A 21,523-nucleotide genomic window follows, 5' to 3' on the forward strand; every position below is an offset into this window, starting at 1 on the left:
CTCCATTCCCTTTCTTCCATTTTCTACCCTTGTTTCGTTATTCAAAACGCCTGGCGGATACGATATTTCGTAATTAATATCGCCAGATGGGAAGCCAGGAGGATCGCGGCGAGGAGAACTCGAGGAATCAAAAGCGAACGCACAAAAGGAAACGGTCGTTAAAGAAGGGGCCATTAGCATGTCGTTAGCATAATACAAGGTGAATTTGATTCCGAGTACACGAATGTGCCCCGAACACTATCGTGGCCGCGGTAATCGCGTTATTATAAGACAGATTAATTTTAGTTAAACCGTACCTTTGATCCCCGGCCACGAAAATGACCACGAAAATGGCCAGGCGGATCGCGATACTAATGCATACGCCGGACGTAAGGACGCTGTTCGTTATTGTCGGATTAATTCGATCGCGGGATAAGAGGAGGGATGCGAGATAAAAATAGGAGAGTTGGAAGGAAACGAAATTTTTGGTCGGCGTAGAATTTAACGGGGTCAATGGTCAGTCGCGACGCGAAAAAATCCCCGGGACCGTGCGCGAATATGGCATTTTTGCCGATGAAATGTCCGAGCAATGTGGAAAAAACGGAATGTAAACCGGTTTACGACGTCGAAAGAGCATTTCCTCGTTGTGGAACCGTCGCGTTCCAGTGTTACCGACTAAATCACAATTATTCGCCTCGCGACTTTTCGCCCGGGATGAATTTTAGATGAGGCGGCGCCACTAGCGCGTTCTTTATTTCCAGCCAGTACCGATCGCCATTTCTTTTTTTCCTATTTCCCACGTTTTTCTCCTTCCTTTCAACGAGTTCTCCTCTTTCCTGGATCGCGAAGAAAAAGAAACTAAGAGGAGACGAGCAGAAGAAACACGCTGAGCGTGTCAGAGAAGGTTGACACGTCGAGAAGTTATCCGTGTACGATTAGCTGTCGCACGTCGAAATAAATATCGCGAGATTATCGAGTCGGACGAGGATGGAAGAGGGACGAGTTCCTCGGGTAATCATCGCAGAGTTAACGTCGAAACGCGTTAGATCGCGTTCGGTGTTATGTAAACTAAAGGAAGGTATCGAGAGCTGTGTTTTGATTTCGTAACGACGTTTCGAGCTAGGCAAGATTTTTGCACGATACTATGCGTCGGTGCCCGTCCAGCAGCGTCGAGCATAGAATTGTTTCGAGCAACGTGGTCGAGCAATGAATTAGATCAAGGTTGCATCGCATCGCTAAAATTAGCCGGCAGAATTCAGAAAAATTCTGGCATTACGACACTCGCCATCAGCTCGACGATCTTTTAAATCGTTTCCAACCAGATGCTAATCACGATATCGGCTACTTATCAGCTGCGATTCATCGTCAAGGAGATCCAATTCAATTGTAAGATAGCCAAAAATCGTAGCATTGTTTCTACTGTATTGCTAAACGTAGCTCAGTTACGCGCAATTTTCTATCATAGATATTGAAAATAAGGTACGTCTTAACGTATCGAATTGTGAGAGGAGTCACCCTGCATCGGGATCTATGTTTGCTTCGAGGAACCATCAAAATTATCAATTTTCGAAGCAAGACTGAGTGACGCAATGGATCGTCATAGTGCCTATAAGAACCTGGCTGAAGGGTTCGAGGGAACACATACTCTCTTTCGACAATTTACCGTCTGCATCACGCATCGCACAAGACTCAAGCCTCCACGCACTTGTACCGCCAGGGAATAAAATATAATCAAAGCTTCAAGCCAAATCTCTATAAACCCGATCCTTTTTACCACACAATATACAAAAATTAATCTGTCAAGAGAAATAGATATATCTTTAAACTATGCGCAGAAGAGGTTCCGGGAATGCGTGAAGTTTATTTCACACGTTGGATAAGAATTAGGTGACGAGCTGCAATCGCATACCCTTTTTCTTCACTCTAGTTTTCACTCTCTACGCGAACAGTCGGAATACTTGAGATATACCTTCCATAACCCTTTTAGTGCGAAAAACAGGAGCGAAAAACAGATGCCTATGCGAAGATAACCGGACGAATTTACTAAATAAAAACCAAACTAAGAATGATACTTAAAAAATTCAAAATGCAGCATATTACTGAAGAAAGGGAGAATAACGTAATGCCAATTGTGTTTCAATATTCATTGAAAATCGTACGAATAACATCGATATAAAACACGATGAAAGACATAGAAAGAAATTTCTCTTCTAGAAGCAATATCTACACATAAGAATAATCATCGTTTGATCACAGTTTCGTGTAGGTCACGTAGTATGAAGTTTAAGTATTACATCTTGGGTGATTTTTAATAAAATAACCAATATCAGTCGTGAGAACGAAAGGATGACTCCGTGGCACCAACCAGCATAGAATATAACGAAAAATTAAATCCGAAAACAATTTTTTAAATTCTTTTGCAATGAAATTAGACGGTTTATAACGTTTTATAAATTTATCTTGAGATGAGCTTTCTCGCAATGCGAAGAATAAGGCGTCATTGCATATGTAAGGATATATCATCGTTCGGCACTAAAGGGATTAAGAGAGAATAAAAATAATTATAACATAACGATAGTTATTTCTTTTTGCCCATAATCGAAATAACAGGTAACAAAATTATTCGTGTCGTTTATTCGGTTGAAAAATAAATAAATATAAATAATTTGGGAAGAGGACAAATTGAATTTCGAATGAAAATACGAGCATCGACGATATCTGACAAAATGTATCCTTTGTCTTATCTATAATGGTATTCGCGCAACGAAACGTTCCTTTATTTACGTCACGCTTCTAATAATTTCGAGGTGTTTACGACAGAGATAAAACGACGAGATATATTCGAAAACTATCGCGTGGAAATCAATCGCGAGACGGGTTCATCGTTGCCTCTTGATCGGAAATTTGAATATCGCGTTATTATTTCTCGCATTACGCTGGTGAAAAAGTCGCCTCGCGTCGATTACATGTTCAATTAACGAAGTTGCTTTATATTCGAAACTATAAAAGGAAAAAGATTGCTTATTATCTTATCTGGGGCAATTAACTCGAATAAAAGATTACAGTCGAGTAATTCTGCTCGAGTTCCATCGCGGGACGAGATTAACTTTTCCACGCTATTTTTGCGGCCAGAGATTTTCTATTTTACGAATAATACCTCTCCGTACCTATAGAGAAACAAAACTCCACTATGTTACTTTCACAATAAAATAACAATGAAGCAATCCGAGCTGATTTATCGGTTTAAATATTACTTTCTATTTTCCAGCGCACTATTTACGCGCGTACGCGCGCGCGCGCACGGCCGTAAACCAAGATTGCTTCTCTAATTCATTATTTCCACAACGAGAGCAACGAAGCAATCCGTCTGATTCATTGCTCGAAACGTTACTTTCTACCTTGTAGTTCGAACAACCTACGATATACGATGCGAATAGAAACAAATACGCGTGTGTACGCTTCGGCCATGGTATCCGAGCTGACTGCTAATTTCTGCTCGAAACGGAGAGATAGGGAGAGAAAGAGACGGAAGGACAGAGCGAAAGACAGAGAGAAAGAGAGAGGTGAGAAAATAAAAGGGGGAAAAATCACTCACCTCTCCGTGCGTGTCCCTTCGGCCATCCGGGGTGTTCTCCGGTAAGAAGTACAGCCGTAAAGATGCCAGAGGTTGATTCGGCCCCCGGCTGTCCATCCACAGCAGCTGAAGTTCCCCGATGCTGACGAGGTCGGCATCGCTCCACAGTTTCGTGAGGAAGAAGCTCCCGAGACGTAGTACACGACCATTCCCTATTCTCACCGCTTTATAGAACGTGTACGGGCCGTGGCTGAAGCAAGCACCGCCCAATAACTGCGAACAAAGTCACCGTTTTCACCCATTAGCCGAGTCCTCGCTTCGGCACTCTTCGGCTCGTCCGAAAATCACCTTTGTTTACAACAGCCTAGCCTAGCCTCGCGGCCTGGCCGAGTAACTCGCGTTACTCGGAACACGACTCGTGTGTCCGTCTCTCACCTTCCCCGACTCTGCTACGCGACTGTTCCGGTGAAACGAGACCGGCCGATTTATTTATTTCCGTCGTAGAGTCGCACGGCGGAAAGAGCTATGTAAATATGGAGCGAGCAACGTTAGGCAAATGTAAAGTCAGTTTCGTTTATCCCGTTGGCTCTTGGTTTAACCGCCGGTTTAACTGCTTATTTATATGGCAAGTGGTTTATATGGACACAGTGGTGGCGAGATTAGGAAAATTTCCCAGCCCCATTCTCCCTTTTCCCACTTTCTCCCCCGAAAATAAACTTCGATATATTTGTTCGCTTCGCGAGTATCGCCTCGCCGGTACTGAAAATTGTGCATGGAATAATGCCAACAAAAGAGACACGTAACGACAATAATGATGAAACGCCGCGAGATTTATGTGCCGATTAAACGAATGCAGTGACCGAGTGAAAAAGCAATAGATGAATAGACGCAATTTGCATTAATAAACGCACGATGATTATTAACTGGCTGGATCGAGTTTTTCAAAATGCCGCCGAGTCTCGCGAGCCTCTTCGCTTCTCCCGACCTTTCGAACGTTTTAAGCGGAATTATTAATGTAATTAAATTTGTAACGACCTACGAGCTCTCCTCTGATTCTCTATGCGCTCTTCGTATTCCGACCCGTGTGTACCAAAGAGCGCCCGTTAATAGTAATAATAATTACGCGATGTAAAACCGTACAGGGGCCCGCTACACCTGTCGCACCGCACGCAAGTTCGTCAAAACATGGACGCGGAAAAAGGGTCAAACGTAAGCCGAAGACCCGTCCATGAGATTGTTACGCGCCGGATATAACGATCCAAGGAAAAAACGGAGAGAGGTGATAATTATAAATTCCATTCGCACAGTGTAACCGCGTACAGTGGAAGCGTTACAAAACTCGACGCTGTAATTTTAAGGCTGTAATTTTTCCAAGCAAAAATATAGGAAAAATCGAGGAACCTTTCCTTTAGGATGACTAAAGGCTCGGCTTTTCTAAGGGTTAATCTTTCGAGTTTAAACGAATCGATATCCGGCCGGGTAATCACGGTTATTAATATTATGGGAAATCTGGCGGGCGAAAATAAGGCGAGGTTCGTTGTCAGCGAAAGATCGGAGTAGTTTTAAAGGCCGGTGTCGAGTATGCTTATTTGTAAGCCGTCAGTTCGGTTTTATGGATGTTCGTCAAGTGAAACAAGTCGTTAGATGACTCATATCCCACGCCAGCGGCCCTCATTTGTAACAATGTGCTTCCTTTAAAAAGCGTTTTAAAAACCTGCGACACCTTCGTTGTTGCTCGATAAACAAGCACCGAAACTCGTTCGTTCGGTTCCTCGACGAAAGGAAAAAATAAAAAATATAAAATAAAAATGGAAAGAATTAAAAATTCACGCAATGACAAAAGACACGATTCGCGGCTAATCGAGACGAACGTCTTTTCCCTGATTAATTTGCAACACTTCGATTATGACCTTCAATTACGAAATTTTACTTTGGTCGGTTGACGTTCATTAATAAACCTTGAGCTCATTTGCGAGACTGAATAGAAAACGATACAGCGTGTTTAAACTCGGATAACGTGGAAACTAATGAAGGTAAAGTAATAAATTTTCCAAGGAAGATTCAAAATGGCTTCGCGTACAGTCCGTAATAGGAATATCGGTTGTTTCGGCGGGCGCGCGCGCGCCTGGAAAATAAAGCCGTTCCTGAAACACGCGCGGGCCATACACGATTTTATAGCAATTTTACGCCACTTTTGGAGAAGCATAGATTATCGATACGATCCTTCTTCGGATGGGTTATTTATACTCGAGTGACATTTAAAAATGAGCTTCCAAAGAAGACTCATACCGAGATAAGAGCAGATTACTTTATCGAGTAGATCGCAAACATACGTCGACTAAGGCATAACCGGTAATTTCAATAAGTATACAGCAGTGTACTAACTTTCGGAGACGCGTTTGCAAACACCGGGCAATTTCTCTGAAACTTTTAGACCGTGATGTACGCGTACGAGTGCATCTATAATATATACGTAGCAAGATTTTCATTTATCCTGCAAAAAAAAATTGCCCGTGTCGTTAAAGTAGCGAGGCGGAAAAAAGAGAGAAGAAATGAGACAGAAAAAAGAAGTTTATTATTTTACGGAAAGTAAAGCAGCAGAAGAGAAAGAAGAAGAGGAAGAAGAAGAAGAGGAAAAAGAAGAAAAAGTAGAGGCAGAAGAAGAAGACGAAGGAGAAAAAGAAGAGGGTTAATGAAAAAAAAGAGGAAAAAGAAGAAAATAAAATAAAAAAAAAAAAGAAATTCGATAAACGAAGCGTGCACGGTGCACGTAGTACAGTCCTGCGCATAACTCTCGATGAGCTTCCTGTGCGAACAGCAAAGCGAGCAACGACTCGCATTCGTGTCTTTTATGCCTTCTCCCCACTCCTCTCTCTCTCTCTCTTTCGCTCTCTCGCCAATGCGTTCACTTCTTTCCTTCTCCCCTTTTCTTTTTGCCAAGATTCAACCGTCAACGTGCGTGATTAACGAAGCACGCGAGGGCAGCGACGCGGTTCTGTGCAATTCCGAATGCAGAAGTGCATCACGCGCAGGCTGCGCATCAATCACGCGGAATCGCTGCCGAAACCGAATTTTTCCCCCAACTTTTCGCGCTACTTTTCGCGCTACTTTTCGCGTTACTTTTCGCGTTACTTTTCGCGCTGCTTTTCGCGCTACTTTTCGCGTTACTTTTCGCGCTGCTTTTCGCGCTACTTTTCGCGCTACCGTGCCTCACTCGGCTCGGATTAACGGGGATTAACCCGATAATTACTCGCGTATCGATGCACGATTTCAACGATCTCAACGATTTCCACGATTTCCACGATTTTCACGATATCCACGATATCGATGAAGGTACGTATCGGACGATACCAATGGAACGCGATCGTAACCGAGATGGTTAGATAATCGTAATATCGGCCGGCTCCCGACCATGGATTTCATTAGCGTACCGAGAAAGGGTATCGCGAGAAAGAATGGGGCGAAAAAATGCATTAAAATAAGAGGAACGAAAGGACGAGTCGATAGGTTTTGCGAGTCAGATCATTTTCATATTATCGCGATATCAATCAAAGAGATTGCACGGCATCCGGAATGCAAATGCCGTTAATGCAAAAGGATGCTTTGAAACTTTGTACGTGCCTGAAACACTTCGTACCGAGTGTACGTCGCGCGCGCGCCTGTGTACGTGGTTATTATAAAGTAAACGTATCTAATCTTATCCGATATATTACCGAGCGCAATTTAATTTTCTCGAAACTTATTTTAGAAATGCACCTTAGACCGGAACTTTTTAACCAAGTTTCACTCGCTATATTCCCCGTCATACGCGAACGGAATGCTTAATTTTCTGCATAATTTAATTAAACGATACCGCGTAATTGAAGCGGCGTATTACGAGCAAGGAAACGTACTTAGCCAAATGAAATATCAAATTTAGGAAAACTGCTGCCCGCCATTCCTCCGCTAATATATATATATGTATATATATATCCCGGGGGCTCTTCTTTTCCTCGATTTTTCCAAAAGACCATTTCGGTAAAAGCTTTCAGTTTCGAGACCTCCAAAGACGAATCATCCGGCTGCGATGGATTAAATTTTTTTATCGTCGCCCATCGCGAGGTAGCCGAGGGAAAAAGCAAAGACACGCGCGTACTCGTGTACGATACGCGCCGAGACGCCGGCCAACGAGGCGAGTCGCACATCTCGCAGGAATTACGACGGAAAAAAGACACGGGATCGAGAAGATCACCTGGACCCGATCGTTTCTTAACCGACCATCGAGTTTTCGAAGAAATTCTACGCTACGGAGCCGCTAGTTAATACGAATACGAGCGAGCGTATGGAATCGCAAATGCGATGTCCCGTGCTTTCGCGCCGATGAGAAAGATTATTCCATCGTAATTCGGAATATCCGATAGGAACCGTGCGAAAAAAGGAAAACCCGTCTACTTTGCGGCCATTCCTCGGTCCCTCGCGTCCTCGCGTTTACTCGCGCGCTCCCCCCCTCCCGCTGCCGAACGGGCCCAATTTTCCCGCCAAAGTCCACACGCGGCAAGATCGGCCGTTTCGTATAATTTATATCGACGATTCGTCGCTCGTCCATCCGCTGGCAAAACGCGTGTGCTCTCGTAATTACAACGTACCACTCCCGTTTTCAGCGTGGAGGAAAAGAAAGGATATATAATTATCGTCTAAATATAGACGAGAATAATAGTCTCGTTATTTAATTCCGATTCAGAATGCAGCCACGTTACCGGTTGTTGTGCAAAAACGCACAATTACTTCGTTAACTCTAATACTTCAATAGCACAGCTATTTCCTACCGCGATTGCATCGGGTTTAATTGCCCACTAAGTCAACCTAATAATAATCTATTCTCGAGATACGCTGTTATTCCCTCAAACTAAACATGCTCCTTTACCACTGCGAAATATATAAATATAGAAAACCGTGACGCTCGTGTTACATCGTTTTCCATTTATTCCCCTTCCACGCGAAACCCTGACAGTCGTTCGGACAAAACGCAATAACGATATTAATGACGACGCAAAAATAAAAATTAAAAAAAAAAGAAAAAAAATACGATAAAAGAGAAACAAAAAGAATAAATAAATAAATAAATAAATAAAAATGAAAATAATAATACAGCGAGGACGAACGATGAGAGAGGGAGAGGGAGAGAGAGAGATAAAAAGCGCATTGGAAGCAAGCAATTATAAAATATAAAAACGGTCAGGTTGGATCCGAGGGACATATTCTAGCTGTCAATCGAGAGACCGGTTACATAATTGAATCAATAAACGCGGAGCGATAGCTATTGGATGAGCGCCACTGCCATAACTATTTCCAATGTTTTAAGGGTACAGTCGCGGACAAGAGTTTCTCGTCGGTCAAGACACGGCCTGGCTCGGCCACCAATGGTATTTATAGCGTTAATCTCGTTTCTCCGCTACAGCTGCATCGCCCGCGAACCCCCAACGCCATTGATATCGCAATTGCATCTACCGGCCCTCCTTTTTTCCTTCTTTCCCCTTTTTTTTCCTCCCCTCCTCCTCCCCACTCCCGCACCCAATGTCCCGCACCGTCTCGCTCCGACTGCCTCTCTGTCGCTCACTCCACCTCTTCCCCCCACTCCGACCGCTTCTCCCTCTTACCTTCCCCGTCCCCCACCCCCGCCGTTCTACGTGTCCGCGTAGTCACTCTGTTGCTGTGCATGGATTTTCGTGGCGCGTTTCTGCCTTCATTATTTATCCGCACACACACTCCAATTACCATCGCGCGTACCGGCCCTGCCAAATATTTCTCCACGGCATCGGGAACGACGGCGCATGTATTATTCAGCGTGCGTTGTCGATGCCTCGTTCGAGCACATTTTATCCGTGTACACACACGGAACGTTACGATCGGTTTATTATTTATGCTCGTTGTCAGTCATGACCAGTGGCGCTCAACGCGCTAATTCGGAGGGATCGCGGGGGGGAAAAAAGCGCGTGCACGCTGGCACGGAAAAGGAGCGCTGCTCGCTGTTCAGGCCACACCGCGTGTTTTCTACGCGCGCTGTACCTCCTCGCGGTGTGTATCGCCAATGTACATATGAAAATTAACGCGTTCCGGGTCCCTGTCTTCGCGGACAATTACATTCGGTATTTTAACCTTTTAAAATGCAAATCCCGCTTTCTTTTTTTCCTCCTTTTGTACACGGTTAGACGCGGACGTGCACGCGTACGTATACGCGCCGTACGGCTGTGTGTATCGCGAAATAATAATTTTCTTCGAATCCTTTCTCGCTGCCATTAATTAATTCGAGTGGCTTTTAGAGAATATTAATTAAATCCAATATAAACTGACGTCGCGTTAATAAATTATTAATCGATACGTCGCAATACCGCTGACTATACAAACTTCTGCTCCCGTGCTTCCAACGCTCGAGTTATACATTATATATATTATAGATATAAGATTAAATTCGATAACAAAGAGAAACCGTTTTTCTTTGGAAATTACGCCACGTAACTTTATCACGGATAATTCGTAACGAGGCCTTAATTGATTAAAAATCGATTCGACGTCTTGCCGGCGCTGCCGGTGCGCTGCCTTTTCGGTCGAAAATAGGTCAAGCAAATGACTTTATGAACTTAATGAACAGAAGAACGATCTACTCTCTATGCAAAAACTTGGCCGGGCTTTTCGAAATGAAACGAAACACCTAGAGGAAGGATCCTTTTTGCCTGAGAACCGCTTCCTCTCTACGAAGCTAGAAAATCTTCAGAAGTCATGCAAGTGGAGCACAAAAGGACCAAGACGGGAGGAAGGGGGCGAAAGAAAAGGGACGACGAGAAAGACGAAATGATTATTCCGCGTAGAAATACTAACTACAAATGGAATATCGTCTCATTTCTGTAATTGCTCTCGAGGAGAACTGGTTTCCGAGAGCAGCGGCATCACGCTAATCGCACGAAGAAGCGAATGCATCTGCCAACAGCCGCCACTTCGGCCCGTATACTATTGAAAAGTGTTAATCCTTTAACCGTGAATAATTACGCGCGGACAAAAGGCGCGATACGATGTAATTTTCTCGCTAAACACGACTAAGAAGTATTCCCCGTTTGCTGGCCTACGATCTCATCGTACTCGTCGTGCTTCCATCGAAAAACAGAAAATTTTATTTTATTACGGCGCTTTACCTCGCCAATCATTTTTCACTTATCTTCCCTTCCTGCCACGTCCTCCATCTAACAACTCTAAAACGTTCGACGTTATTAAATTTGAATAATAAATAAATTATTCTCCGTAATATTCTTCGTTTTCAACTTTTTCCATTTTTATCCCTTCGACCGAGTACCAAAACATTCGGTCTGTTGTGCTTCTTCGGGTTTTATGTAATAGCCAGGTCCTCTGGCAACCGGAGGCAACGCTGGACGAGACAAGAACAAAAAGGAAAGAAAAATGAAGGCAAGAAAAAAAAAATGGAAGAACGTAAAAGAGGGTCCTGCGCGTAACGTTTTAAGGCCATGCGGAGAAATATGATACGTAGAACGTTTTCATAATACGAGATTACGAGCGTTTCGTGCCCCGATACCGAACAATTACGGTTTTATAATTCTCCGTTGATATTCCAGGAGAATAGAAAAGGACGAGAATGACCTTTTCGAATAGTCCTATGCTAATTAAGTCCTTTCACTTCGAATAAATATTACCGCGGACGACCGGTATGATCTTATGGAACTCGATGTCACGCGAAATGAAATACCGACCTTGAAAAGAAGAAAAAAAATATATATATATATATATATGGCAGGTCTGCCAGTGCAATTCGCAATTTAGAGCGACGAGTTTAGAAATTATAATCGAGTTAATCCACCCATACGGTAAATTAGACGCAAGAAAATTTCCGTCCTGACATTTTTTACGACTCCGTAACGAGAGTAGTTAATACCATTTTAAAGATGCAACGAGAATATCTTAATGAAATCGTATATTAAGGTATAAAGCTATCCGAGCTATCGCGTTTACACGTTTGTTAATTAATAATTAAGCAGCGGTATAAATTTAGACCCGGCTGAAAAAACTCTATAAATTATTAATCTCGTACGGGCCAGAGCTTTTTGCGCACCGTGGATGTATTCTTTATCTATAACCGTTAATTAATCCGATCACGACTGTCATTCTTACTGTCGAAGATAAAGAGAATATTTCAATGCAGACGCGTCGGAGGAAACTAATAATATAGGAGCCGTAAAAACGTTGCTTTGATACGAGAAAAATGCGTAAATCGTGAGAAACGTTTCGATCGTTATTATAACTAACCGTGCAGAGTATAAATTTGTAATAACAGCGAAAGAATTAATAAATTATTGGCTGTTATAGCGGAGAAATAATTATTAGCGGAATCGGAAGCGGTCGGGAATTTTCGCCGCACCTCGGGCGGCAGCGGTGGCTATATAAAGGCCGCGGGACGGTCGCTCGAGCTCATTTGCCAATCTGACTTCGGATCGGACGGATCGAGGAACTTTATCGGGGTGGGTCCAAGCCGTGAACAGGGTGGACAATGGATATCGCTTAGCACCCTTGGCTCACCGATAACCCTCGTTCGCCCCATTCGCTCTCCACTGTCCCGAATAATTTAATACAAAATTTATTACCAATACGATATCGCGTAATTAGCAATGCAATAGATATTCGTAATCGAATTTATTTCTATCCATTTCTATTTTCGAATTCCCGATAATCTCGCAACGATAATAATCGACGATATTTCCGTTACGCTATCTGTCGAAATGAATATTCGATCGGAGCTTTATATTTCTTATCTGTATACTCGATTTTATATCGCTTCGACGAATCGATTCTTCTACCTTTCTCTCCTATTCCTCGTCTAAATATTTAATCAGATCGTCGGACATCGCGGAATACGTTACTTCCGATAATTGCGAAATATATGCCTGTACCGGGTTCCTGAAAGATGCATCTGACTGAAACTTTACATTTATCGGAGCTCCGTTTTACAGTTCTGCACTCTGGTAAAAGATACGTGAAACGGGCAACGTTCACGTAACAATAAGCATCCATAAATTAAAAGAGAAACAGGAAGCGACTAATACGAAAAGTGTAAAAACCCACAACAGGATTAACGCGAAAAAATTTATCAAATTATCGTTCAATTATTAAACAAAACGTACAACTTCCCGCGACTATATATCCCCATTCGTCATCGCTCGACAGCTCCACTAATTTACTCGACGTACTCCTGCACGCTCGATAACTGCGATAAATGTTTTCCTAAGTCATTCCACTGACTCGCGAGCAACTACAAAAACCCACTCGAGTCAGCGTCTACCTGCGACATGCGACGAGTTAGTTGGGACGTGGTCGGGTGACGGTGTCAATGCGAGGGTCTACGGCCCTGCTACACCTGGGTGTCAGTGCGTACACACTCCACCGGGCCGCCATGGGTGCCATAGTTTCAACGCATACCACGTGGCATGGTCCATTATCGGCTACTAGGCCTCGCCTGGGCCCTCCGGTCGTCCCCATCTTTGCTTCGTTACCTTCCTATTCGCGCACAACACGCGGATTCCACGCGGATTCCACGCGGATTCGGCGCGGAGCGAGGGTGTCAAGGCATCGGCCTGCCCTCGAGCGATCGCGTTGAGATTTCAATCTGCTCGCATTCTTCCTACATATCTCCGTATTTTCTTCGAATTCCACTTTTCTCCACGCAAATTACGGTTATCCGAGAATCTTCCAGAATCACTGGCGTCGCGAACTACAATGTTCCAACGGATTTCTTTATTTCGCTGCATGTTTGACGCGTGCATTTTTAATAGATCGTGTCAGTAGGTCGATCGATGTGAGGCCCTTAAAGGCCAGGGCCTCGATGCGTAGTCGCCTGCTGCCACGAGTATTATAGCAATCGTTTTCTTAGAAAACATACATTTTTTTAGGCAGGTAGACGAAGAAATAAAATAAGAAAAGCTATAGAAAAATGGAATATTAGAAGATATTCAAAAATTGATTATAACTATATCAAAAGAAAAGTAGCAAAGACTATATAGCGACAAAGTTGAATGGAAAATTTTTAACTAAGAAGGTACAAAATTTAGATCCTGGTAGATTTAGTGTTAAAAAGGGAAGTAAAATTATCCCGCATAGAGTTTGTAATTTTAACCCTTTGCACTAGACGATTTTTTCGTTACAGGAAAATAGCGATTCGAAGATTTTCTGCCATAAAGTCGACGATATTTCTAAAACGGTAAATAAGAAATCGTATGAAAATTAAGACGTAGAATTATTTTACTTCGATATTCCATGCATCGTTGAGTAATTATAAATTTGATATATTATATCCATCTTTAGAATCTGATTAAATGGTGACTGAGAGGCAAAGTGTTAAAAGGCAAGTGAAAATAATAGAATCGTAAATATAAGATCGATCGTGCATCGAATATAGGTTATATCTGATGGATTGCTGTTAAAATTCGGCACGATTCGAACGATAAACATTGAAAATCGTAATATCGCAATTGTCATCTTAGAACTCGATGGTTATCGAGAAATACGGTGAAATTCTGGGAAATCGGAGCGTTGTTTTCGAGTCGAAATAGACTATATCGAAAGATAGGTTTGAACGGGACGTTGAGTCACGAGCCTTGGAGCGTTTAAAAAAACAAGACAGCATAATATTCGTTGCAACTTAATATTCGTTCATTATCATCCAGATGTTTTCTGGCCTGCCGCAGAAACGAAGATATCGATTCGTCTGGCCTCTCTACGTGGCTTCTCGGCCCGTGTTCGAGTATCGTGCACTTTATTTCGTGATTAACCACGATGGCCGTTACAACTAAAACAAACATGCAAATTGGCCGGACAAACGAAGTGACGCGATTAAAAACTAGATCGCAGACTCTTTAACAGTCACGAGACAGAACACGCGCTTATCCTTGACTCGGTCTGGAAAGATTGATAAAAATAGAGGCAAAAATAGATTATTTACTTTGCTTATCGATTAATTATAGCAGAGGAAAAAATATGCGTTCGCATTGCTATGCATTCGAGTCGTTCACGCGTGCAGTTTAATAAAAATAATACCGTTCTCTCTCTCTTTCTCTCTTTCTCTCTGTCTCTCGAAAATTATTTCGATACGAGATTATGAGAAAATAAAACGCACGAAATTCACGGTAAACGACTTAACCCTTTGTACTCGAGAGGTGCCTCTAGGTCATCATTTGATAAAATTTCGAAGCTCGATATTAATTAATATATCAAATTTAAAATAATATAACAGTGCGCGAGGTATCGAAGTTGAATAATTCTACGTGTAAATTATTATACGATTTCTTATTTACAATCCAAAAAATATCATCAACCTTATGGAAGAAAATTGTTCAATTCCGTACCCTTCTTTAGCCAAAAAATCGTCGAGCGCAAAGGGTTAAATGAGCCTTTTCAAATTTTTAATGAAAAATTCCGTTCTCGATGTTACCGCTATGGATCATTTTCACTCGTTTTCGCCATTTTTCTTCTAATGTACGTACAATCGATTCCTCGACGTTTCCTCTTTCTCGTTTCTCTTTTTCTGAAGGATCTTTCATTTTTCCACCTACCGTCCATTTGACCGGCCGTGGTAGAGGTTTAGCTTTAAAATTATACGAGTTAAATATATCGAATATTTAATCGGCTTCGCATTTTTCCTCGGTAAATGCATGGCTTTAATTATCGCGCTTAACGCTCGCGCTTTGTATCGAATTAAGAATACATTAGAATTCTAATGATCGAAAAATCCACGGAAAGGTATAGCAGCCCGGTGATTACGTTAGGTAAAGAACGAGGATTCTGAAAACAGGAAGTTTCATCCGCTCATAAATATTAACAAAGGCGTTATATTAATATAAATAACGCAATCAGTATCTCTTCGACAATGTTTCGCGATTAGCAGGCAGGCATAGGAAAGAATGCTCCTCGTTGAATCGCGAACACGATGAGATGCGTTATATAATTGGCCGCTAATAAAACGGCGAATTAGCTTGTTTCTCGTCGTGTAATCGCAGAAAAGAATGCAAAAAGAGTCGTCGCTAAATTATTTCCACGCTTGCTCAACGTGGTTTACGTAAGAAAGCGAAATGTTAACATTTTCGTTTACAGCTGTAAGAGAAAAAACGCGACTGCCGGTATAACATATAATTGCAACAATCGATCTGTTACATAATTAACGAACTTGTTTGTTCTTTATCGACCGTAAGAACTAGGCAGATTGAAAACCAGGGGAAAGAAAGGGACAAGCCATAATGGATTTCGCTATAACTCCGCGAGAGCTCAGAGAAAGTATGCTCCACCGATTTCAAACAGCAAAACGTTTCCATTTCCCGTCGATCTTTGTCCTCGTCTGATAACCGTGGTACTTAAAACGAAATAAAAAAAAATCTCTTAAATTAAAAAAAAAAAAAAAAAAAAAAAAAAAAAAAAAAAAAAAAATTTCGATCGGAATTTCATTTACCCGTCTACTCTTCGAGCATGGAGAAAGAGATCTTTAACCGTGTGGAAGAAGTGGGTAAAAAAGACCATAATTTATGGAACAAATCTGTGTTTCGAAGCAATTAGAATCGGACAATTTTCGAAACGGTTCGATCCGACTAGTCCTCGAGAAATGGCGGGAAAAAAAGATAGAATATAGGGCAATGCCCCCCTGTCTCATTGTATACCCTCGCCGCGTGTAATCGCATATATACCAAGCTGTCCAAAAGCCCTCCCGCGCTCCTAACTCTCTCTCTCTCTCTCCCTCTCTCTGTTCCTCTCTTCCTCTGTCCCTCTGTCGCGATCTCTCTTTTCCAGTTTCCCTCTTTCTCGTTACACTCCGTACCTGTGTTCATGCCTATCCGTCTCTCTTTCCCGATGACACTTCTCTCGAAAAAAGCCATCGTTCCCTCTCTGTCGCGCGCGTGCAGTCCCACCCGCTGTCCGTCTCGCTCTAGAATGAGTTTTACTAAGCGCTTTAAGCCGCCGTCACAATCAGTGACTCACCTCGAGACATTAAGGGGCGATTCACAAACGAATACACCGGGAACGAGAATGAATAAACGAGCAGGGAACTTTCTATTCGTCGCTCGAATATATATTTCTTGTTCCTTTGAAAGTTATTTACTACGTTTATTTTTGGGGCGGAGGAAGAAGGAGAGAGAGAGAGAGAGAGAGAAGGGTGGGGAGAGACGGAGGAGGGGAGATCGAATCGACGTTATGAAACTAATGTAAACGCAAATAGAAAGGGACTGTATGTACACCTCTGAATATTGATACTCGATGAATTTTACGATTAATTAAGAAACTAATTTTTTGTTTTTTTCTTTTTTTTTTTTTCTTATTCTTTTCTCCTTTCCTTTCTTTTCAGAGCGAATCAGGCCAACGGATTTCATTCGGTTAATTCGATTATAGCCGCGGACGAAATTAGTCGACCCGAGGTTTTAAAAACCATTCACCGTAGCATACAGCTCGTATTCGTATCGAGATTTACATATTAGAAATTTAAATATTAATAACATTGAAATATTATTCGTTCGGCGCGGCGTACAATCTGTTAGAGGAAGTTCTCGATGGGTTTATTACACAGGCAGACATGGTTTTCCCGAGTAAATATTCCGCTACTCGAATGATTTATTCTGCTTCGCCAATCGATACCAGCCTTAAAGTGCATCTAGAATGAGCTTTCGCTGATTGCCAATTGTTGCAAGTCAAACACTCGGCAAAAACTGTTTAACCTTTTCAAACGCTTCGTCGAATCGTTCTAATAAATTTACGGAGTATGTGGAAAATTCGTATTCTCGCGTGAACAAATAAATTTTGTTTTACAAAAACCACGAAATTAGAAACGTTCATAGACACGGCCGGAAATATCGCTGGCTTTTATATCCGCTGTATTCGTCGTACAGTCTGTTTCAAAATTTATTCCCATCGTCCCCGCATATTACACCGAAATCGATACACAACGTTCACACGCGTGTTCCTATTTTCACTCGGATTTAGATCCCCATTGAACGTCGAGCGCTGTTTGCGAGACAGCCTTTAGGCTATGCCCGCACACGTGTCTCGATAGCGACGGCCACGCGTTTTCCCTTTATTACCCATATTTTCCATCGCTTTATTTACGCGAAAATTCTTATCGCGCGATGTATTCCATTTGCTACGAAATAACATACGCTTTTCGATCACCGTTGCGTATTCTTTGTTTTAATTTCGCTAATTTCCAGCGCGATTAAATATTTATTTCCACCGGTTACGCGACGGCGAAATCGCGGAGATCGACGACGATAAGGGAATCTCGAATGCTTGGTTGATAACGGAGCGACGAGAAATCGACGAAACGAAAGGGAAAATTTGATCGGGATTTGATCGGATCGAGAGCGGCTCGAAGCCATCGCTGGCACGAACTCACGTACGCCGCAGTAAAGTAACGCCTGTGTACAGGAGTGAATCAACACAGGGGAACGCACACAGGAACAAAGGCACGTGTATGCACACTCGATACACGATATACGGGGAATTTGACTCAGGTACGTTGCACGCACACGCTCTCCTCTGTAATACGAATCAACGAATAGGCACACTTGACTCGTCAGCGCATCACCTCGCGCAACATTTGCGCAGGCATTTAACCCTTTGCGGTCCCAAGTATTTTTCCTATTTCGCCACCAACAAATCGTATCGATCTCGTCCCACCAATATCTCGCCCGTTAAACACCTGCCTCGGCCTTACGGCAACTTTGCGAATCCTTCCCGAAAACTTTGACGCAATCCTGTCGTAAAGATAGAGTACCCCGTGGTAATTCTCTCTCGGTAGGGCTCTCGAAAAATTCGCCTCGGTGGGGAAAACCTGGCGAAGAGAAACACAGGAACGCGTAGCCCGAGTGCGTCGAGTACGTCGAGCAAATGATCCAAAATGATACTTCATCCCAGGCAGAAAATTGTCCCGGTGATTTATTTTTCAACCGGACGAATCCTTTCGATGAATTCGCCAGCGTAATCGGTTCTCGCGATTCTCCATCGATTCTACGCATTATTTACCGCGTTTTCTCGACGCGTCAACCGACAATCGGCAGGGGGGGCCAAATTTTTCTCGAGGGTCGTCCATTCCGATTAAAACGAGTGGAACGAATTTTGCCGCGATTCACCCGCGAGATTCACACGATTCCCGTACCCGTTCGGAAAGTAATTCGCGTATGGTCCACACGAGTGCGTACGATACGTAGAAACATTTTGAACCCGACAGAGGGGGCAATTACGCGCGTGGAACCAACGAACAGACGAACGAACGTGCGTTATTTTTAATATAACCTTTTATCGACGAAACGGCCGTTTCGACTTCCGGGTCCAGGTTTAGCGAGAATTTATTAACCGGTCGGGATCGTAGGGAAATCTCGAGACGCGGATAACGAGCGACGTCCTCGCGTTCATCGGCGAAACGCAGGCCGATCGAGGGAGATGCAGGTCCGGACCGTTGGTCGATTTTAAAATTTAACGGAAAAACAAACGAGATGGACGCGGTTGGACACAGGTACGCACCTACTTCGCGGTCAAAGATATAGTTTCGACGTTTCGTACGATCGACCGCATCCAGGCAAATGTGACATCCACCCTTTCCTCTCTCCTTTTTATCTTTTATTCGCATTCCCACGCATCACCCTTCCATTTCCTTTCCTCTATCTCTCTGTCCATCTGTTTTCATCTAGTCGCGGTCTCGCTCGTGGCGTTTCATCGTGGAAATCTCGGCCTCTCGCGGTTATTATGACGGTTCGAAAGAGAGACGCGTTACGAGAGAACGCAGGTTTATAAGTAATAAAGGATATTCGGGAGCGACTGGCCCCGTGATTCCGCTGCGAGCTGTCGACAAAAGTCGAGCTAAGGCCCTACACGGCAGATCAGAAGTCACCTTGGAGATGGCTCCGAAAATGGAACCGGTTCCCAGCTCGTATAATTGGGTCCCGCTTTGACTGGCCCTCTTTGAGAATAATCAACGTTTATTTCGCCGTTTAGCGCGAGCAGGGTGTCAGCCCATTCAAGACCGGACCTTTTGTTCCTCTTTCACGGAGAAATTGCTACTCCGTGTTCGGGGGCCCGAACAATTTTTATTATTAATTTTCCACCGCCCGGAGCCCTCTATACGCGATCTAAGGCTCGCGTGATTTCGTTCGGAAACACGCTTTCGACGAAGAATTCCTGTCTCCTTGATTAAATTTCGAACTTACATAGGGCAAAACGTTGACGCGGTATATTCAGTTTCGGAACAGAGAGAATTTCTTTCGCTACAGAGAGAATTTTGCCAGCTATAGAGCGAATGGTAATCAAGATATACGACGAATGCGCCGGAGACTCCATTCAGAGGGGAAGAAAGAGAGGGACGGAGTGAGAGAGAGAGATGGAAGGGGAACGAGAGAGACGGCTCGAGCGATGATACAACGTTACCGTCAAATATACGGTAAAAAGATACCTTTATTTCCATGCTATACACTTTCACATTCCATATTTTATTCGACGATACCGATAAGTAAATATTGGAATAATACACACGCAGCGGGTACACGAACACGAGGGAAAATATTTTTCGAATCGAGTCATAGTGCAGGCGAAAAAAAATCGTTTCTTTCGTTTGCCCTCTAGCGAATCCAAATTTTCGAACATTTCATTCGATAGTTTTGCCTTCGGAATTTTTAATCCTTTCACCACCGAGTATCCAGTATTTTATTTCTCTTTACTTTCCCGCCCGCGCCCCCTCGTCTTTTTAATTTTCATCCATTTTCCCCGCTATTCCATATTTTCGAGTCGAACGCGAAATTTTTTCCAATCGAACACGAAACGTTTGAAAAATCGCGAAAACGTATCTCGAGTCCTCGATCCGAGAGACAAATCGATCACCATTTTCACGCGACCTTAAGATCGAAATCTATTCAAAGGAAATACGCGAAGAAAATATTTTTCGAATCGAGTCATAGTGCAGGCGAAAAAAATCGTTTCTTTCGTTTGCCCTCTAGCGAATCCAAATTTTCGAATATTTCATTCGATAGTTTTGCCTTCGGAATTTTTAATCCTTTCACCACCGAGTATCCAGTATTTTATTTCTCTTTACTTTCCCGCCCGCGCCCCCTCGTCTTTTTAATTTTCATCCATTTTCCCCGCTATTCCATATTTTCGAGTCGAACGCGAAATTTTTTCCAATCGAACACGAAACGTTTGAAAAATCGCGAAAACGTATCTCGAGTCCTCGATCCGAGAGACAAATCGATCACCATTTTCACGCGACCTTAAGGTCGAAATCTATTCAGAGGAAAGACGCGACGACGCCCCCCTTGCTTAAGTACAATTTCCAAGAAACGGAAACGAAATGCCTGGACCCCAGGAAAGGAGAAATATTTCTCGCTTTGAGGAGTAATTTCGTCCGAAAGTGACCGGGACAGAAGGTCGGGGGACGGTTTATATAGCGAATAAATTTTGACTTTAAAACGGATTGAATTTGAATTGAAAATGAGCGTGGCCGGCGAAATTTGAGAAAACCGTGGACAATTTCGGGAAGTTTTTCGCTTTAAAATTATCCCGCTGGAAGTTTTCGAGAAGCTCGAACTCGATGGAACAAAAGGGGGGAGGAAGAAAAAGAAAGAGACGCGAGAATGGAGGAGGGAAAGAAAAATGGAGGAAAGGGAAACAAACGTGGCTGGAGTGGTTCGGTTAAACTTGGAAATCATGTTTTATTAATTTCTAGGGCGAAAGAACATTAAGGGAAGGCAAATTCGTAATTAATTTGTCGCGAAGTTACGAGGACACTCGTTTCGCTGAATTTCGAGAGAGAAATGTAACGAAGAAGGTGGTTGCTTACAATAACCGGGCGAGTTTGCAGATCGTAAGTTGCTATCTTTATGAAAGTTTATCGCGGCATCTTGCTCGGCTATGGCACGGAACTGATTACGTTCCAAACTAATTTCAAATAATTTACGCGTGCCTCGTTAAAAG

General features: G+C 43.0%; 1 protein-coding gene across 2 annotated transcripts in view; it reads right to left on the reverse strand.

Moving 5' to 3' along the window:
* Window positions 1-21,523, reverse strand: part of LOC108545728 (protein split ends) — a 179,784-nt gene that overhangs the window by 128,241 nt on the left and 30,020 nt on the right. For both annotated transcript variants that reach the window (XM_017897489.1, XM_017897490.1), the window contains exon 2: window positions 3,575-3,826. In XM_017897489.1, the coding sequence (XP_017752978.1) occupies window positions 3,575-3,826 (252 nt within the window). The remainder of the gene's footprint in view (window positions 1-3,574; window positions 3,827-21,523) is intronic.

The sequence above is a fragment of the Eufriesea mexicana genome, unplaced genomic scaffold (genome assembly GCF_001483705.2).
Source record: "Eufriesea mexicana isolate 0111107269 unplaced genomic scaffold, ASM148370v2 scaffold486, whole genome shotgun sequence".
NCBI lineage: Eukaryota > Metazoa > Arthropoda > Insecta > Hymenoptera > Apidae > Eufriesea > Eufriesea mexicana.